The sequence below is a fragment of the Galeopterus variegatus genome, unplaced genomic scaffold (genome assembly GCF_000696425.1).
Source record: "Galeopterus variegatus unplaced genomic scaffold, G_variegatus-3.0.2 Scaffold4511, whole genome shotgun sequence".
NCBI lineage: Eukaryota > Metazoa > Chordata > Mammalia > Dermoptera > Cynocephalidae > Galeopterus > Galeopterus variegatus.
Window position 1 is genome coordinate 18,674 of NW_007730622.1, and position 1,106 is coordinate 19,779.

Sequence of the window (1,106 nt, forward strand, 5' to 3'; positions counted from 1 at the left end):
CAATAAGTAACACCTCCTGGTCCTTGCCTCTCTTTCTCAGTCTAATTCACTTCTCCCTTCTAAAAGTTGGCCCAAACCTTCCCACACCATCCAGTCTCAGGTACCCACTGAATGAGGTATTATCAGCCAACTCTGGTGCGCTCTAAGCACTAGACACAATCATTGTTTAGACTGTGCAAAGCTAAGATCTTCACCTTTCTGGGACTCTCTTGCCTCTCTGCCCTGAAGCAGTACTGAGAGAGTTGTAGCCACAATGATGCTCCCCCAGGTGGGATTCCTATTCACAGGACACCGTCCTTCAAAGTCTGTCACACCTCCTTCACTCCAAAGAAAATGGGACCGACATCCAGTGCCCCAATCTCCTTCCTAGAAGTCACTGTCCTAGAAACAAGGTTGTGTATCAACTTTGGTAAATTAAACCAGGAGCGCTAGGCAGGCCGCACAGGGCAGGAGGGACCAGAAACGTGACTTGCTGAAGAGACACCAAGACACCCACGACCACAGCAGCCACAGAGTGACAGTCTGCACACATCTCACAGTCCCCAGATTCACCTCTGGAATCTGGGGCATTACACGCTCACGTTACAGATGACTGACGGAACCGTCTGGAAAGCACAGCCCGGGCGCCCCTTCCCCGGCCCGGCCCAGGTCCGCGCTCGCGCCGCTCGTCAGGCCCCGCCCGCCCGAGGCCCACGGCTCTTCTGCCCCCCAAGTGCCGGGACACCGTCCCGCTCCCCAGGACCCCCGAGGCCCGCGGCGCTTCTGCCCCCCAAGTGCCGGGACACCTGTCCCACTACCCAGGAGCCCCGAGGCCCGCAGGGCTCCTCTTTCACCCTCGCACCCACCTTCAAGGACGTACAATCCAACCACATGATCTGAGCAGCAGCGTGGGGACCACGGCAGCTTCCGGAATTTCCAGACAAAAGATGGCGGAGTGGGCGGAGCCGCACATGCGCAGAAGAAACCCGGAAAAGCCCTTCCCATAGTCCTGTGCCGTTGTGTCATTTCACAGGGAAACTACATTTCCCAGATGGCCAAGCGCGTGGAGGCCCGCAAGTACAGAAGGAACTTGGAGCGGCTGTTTAGGCCCCCTGTGTTGGGACGTC

The 1,106-nt window shown here is 57.4% G+C and overlaps 1 protein-coding gene and 1 long non-coding RNA gene across 2 annotated transcripts in view; one reads left to right on the forward strand and one right to left on the reverse strand.

Moving 5' to 3' along the window:
• LOC103603227 overlaps window positions 1-929 on the reverse strand; it is a 10,882-nt gene extending 9,953 nt beyond the window's left edge. Inside the window, exon 1 of the long non-coding RNA XR_551594.1 lies at window positions 846-929. This is a non-coding gene — a long non-coding RNA (uncharacterized LOC103603227). The remainder of the gene's footprint in view (window positions 1-845) is intronic.
• Window positions 930-1,030: 101 nt separating this feature from the next.
• The window catches only part of LOC103603230 (gem-associated protein 4-like), a 22,889-nt gene continuing 22,813 nt past the window's right edge, over window positions 1,031-1,106 (forward strand). The window contains exon 1 of the mRNA XM_008587721.1: window positions 1,031-1,056. Coding sequence (XP_008585943.1) covers window positions 1,031-1,056 — 26 coding nt within the window. The remainder of the gene's footprint in view (window positions 1,057-1,106) is intronic.